We start from the raw sequence: 2950 nt of genomic DNA, 5'->3' as shown, positions 1-2950 counted from the left end.
AGAGTGAGTGAACAGTTACTACAAGGTTGAAAAGAGTGACATTGAAAGTGTGCGGCGGGTGACTGCAAAGCCTGTTTGGATTTAACCGCTAAATAAATCCGAATCAAACCATAACAAAGGCAACCCCCAACAGTCCTGGCCGGACCTTACTGTGGTGTTTCAGCGCTTGGTTATGACACATGGATTATGGTTGTAACTTGATTCCACTGTGTGAGTTTAAGGAAGGCAATGGGCGTTCAGATATTGTTTTTTTTAGATGTGGCGAGTTATTAGCATGAGTAGCTAACCGCATCGCCAGCTGCATCTACTGTATTTTGGCACGCTCGCTTTCATTAGGTGACAACTGTTTAGTCTGTCCTCCGCAAGCACGCTCTCTCTCTCTCGCTCGCTCTCTCTCTCGCTCGCTCTCTCATCACTGGCTTTCTCTCGCCGCCGAGTAGTAGACGTTAGGACCGCGCAGACTCGACTCGTAAGTGCGACTAGGCAGCTGGGTGTCTTCTGGGCTCGGGGTATTCAGCGCTCGCTCTACAACCGGAGTGAACGGGTCCCCCTCTTTTCTCGTCAGCATAACGGATTTAATCGGCTCTCAGTCAGACGCCGCGTTTCGTTTCTGTCCGCGACCCCCAGCGCCCAGTTGGTTTCGGTTGGGGAGGCTACCGAGACCGAACGTGCCCTAACCATGGTGCACAACTAGTTTAGTTTGGAGCTTCGTTGTCGGACGAAGAGTCCGCGACTCACTTTTCTTCCATCGAAAGAGGCGAGCTTGTAGTTTTCTTTTTTTTCTTTCTTTTTTTTGTAAGGGGTCTGCGTCTTCTGGTTTGTAACAAACGGCCATCCCCGTTTTACGGTGCCCCAGTCCTCCGCCTGAAAACGACTCTTCTTTCCCCCCGGCTGGATTACAACCTCTTCCCCGTCAGTGCACAATGAATTCGGATATAAACATGTACCTTGGCCGGGAGAAAGCGGGTCTGATGCGCAAAAGAGCTCTGCTGCTGAGGAAAGGCTGCAGTTTCGAAATAACAAGGTGGGTGATTCCTTTCTTTTTTTGGTCGGGGGGGGGGGGGGGGGGGGGGGGTATTCTGGGGCTTTTTGGGATCACCGCATCGTGGAGGGGAAATTGACTGTTGGTTTCCTATCCCACATGGTTATTTTAACGACGTCTGGCGCAGCGTGCGTGCGTTGGCGCACCGCTGCTGTGCGTTTTTGGGTGTCGGGGTGTGTTATGCACAATCCGCTTCGGACGTGATCCCGTGTGAAGAAAACCCGTCACGTTACTTTACCCAAAAAACGACCCGCGGCACGAGAGGCGGCCCTTGTCCTCCGCAGTCTCGCCCGTCTCCTTGCGCGTGTCACGCTTCATCAGGTGCAGGCATCGTGTTTGCGCATCTAATTTGAGGTTTAACGGATTTCTCTCGAGCCTTGGCACCCCTCCCCCCTCCCCGCGCCCCACTTCACCACCACCACCCTCCCGGGATCTCCCTCTTCACCGGGGAGTGGGTCGGGCTAGCCGTTTAACCTCCGCGTGGACTGCCCGCCTCCCCCCAGCACTCACGCGCCATATATCTCGATCGCACCTGATAAAACTCCGTGACCCATGCAGGGCGTCTTCAACTAGACAGATATACGACCAAGTTTTTACGCAGAAGCCCCGTTCAACCCCGGCTTTAGTCGGGGGCAACCACTTCATGTCTAACGCACACGCACACTGTATGTCAGATGTTTGGTCACACTGGTGACTGGTGACTGGTGACACAATCAAATATATCCAGAAAATAAATATAACAACCCTGCTGCATTTCGGTCAATACCGGCGCAATTTTTTCCACCGTGGGGGCAAGAAATGTCTTGTAAGCACCTTGGTCTTGGCACCAGATCAGGGCGGCGGAGAGGTCAGATAATTATCTGCCCATTATCGGAGTCCGTGGTGGACCGTGGCCAGATGGAGCCCGTATCGGAGCACCTCCGGGCAAAGAGGCATGGGTGTCGGCGTGCCAGCATGCATCTCTCTTGTGGTATGGACACTGTGAGCTCAGGGGTCTTGCAGCCACACACACACACACACACACACACACACACACACACACACACACACACACACACACACAGAGACACAGAGAGAGAGAGAGAGAGAGAGAGAGAGAGAGAGAGAGAGAGAGACACACACACACACACACACACACACACACACACACACACACACACACACACACACACACACACACACACACACACACACACATTCTGTGTCCTCTTGGTAAACAGTGCAGGCACACATGGATGTGAAAAGGCGCCTGTTTTAGCCGTGGACGCTTCGACGTTTTCCCACCCGTTTCACATACTGCAGATTGCGGTTGTGAAGAGCTCCGACCCCATACACAGCGCACCAGTGCACACACATTCAACTGACTCACACGGACAGGGCACAACTAGTTTTGTTTTTAAGCAGTGGCTGCTTGCGGTAGTTGTGCGTCAGGGCCGCTGTTAACCGCCACCATTCAGTTTAACGCTATTCTCTTCTCTCATTCGGCAGCGAGTGAACGAGTCTGCATGCATCCAAACGGCTGCACCGTTAGAGTTTCTGTGTCCGCTAGAGGGAACTGAAGTAGATGCCAGTTCTAACGAAGCTTCATAGGTGTTTAGATGGGAGAGACTCCGTGGTCCAGACTATGTTCACTATGCTCACTGTTATCTATACCTATTCGATTTTAATAGCACACTGACTTTCAGATTACATGTTTAAAGCCCAATTCACACCAAAGATTCCCGACGCGACGAGACTGAGTTGCAGCGGTGTGAATTAGAAGTTGCACGTAGTTGCAAGCAGTTGCAAGCCGTCGCAGAGCATTAAACATGTTGAGTCGCAGTCGCAAGGTTTTAGAACGTCGTGGCTCGTCTCGTCGGGACGCTTTGGTCTGAACCCTACTTAAGATTACAACCTCACTGTTACGCC

The 2950-nt window shown here is 52.2% G+C and overlaps 1 protein-coding gene across 6 annotated transcripts in view; it reads left to right on the top strand.

Annotated features, from left to right (window-relative positions):
- The first annotated feature begins 510 nt into the window (after positions 1-510).
- garnl3 (GTPase activating Rap/RanGAP domain like 3) overlaps positions 511-2950 on the top strand; it is an 83841-nt gene continuing 81401 nt past the window's right edge. For all 6 annotated transcript variants that reach the window (XM_062553622.1, XM_062553618.1, XM_062553621.1 and 3 more), the window contains exon 1: positions 511-1024. In XM_062553622.1, the coding sequence (XP_062409606.1) occupies positions 924-1024 (101 nt within the window). In that variant the 5' untranslated portion in view covers positions 511-923. The remainder of the gene's footprint in view (positions 1025-2950) is intronic.

Source organism: Sardina pilchardus, chromosome 14 (genome assembly GCF_963854185.1).
Source record: "Sardina pilchardus chromosome 14, fSarPil1.1, whole genome shotgun sequence".
NCBI lineage: Eukaryota > Metazoa > Chordata > Actinopteri > Clupeiformes > Clupeidae > Sardina > Sardina pilchardus.
This window is presented reverse-complemented; position numbering and strand designations above follow the sequence as displayed.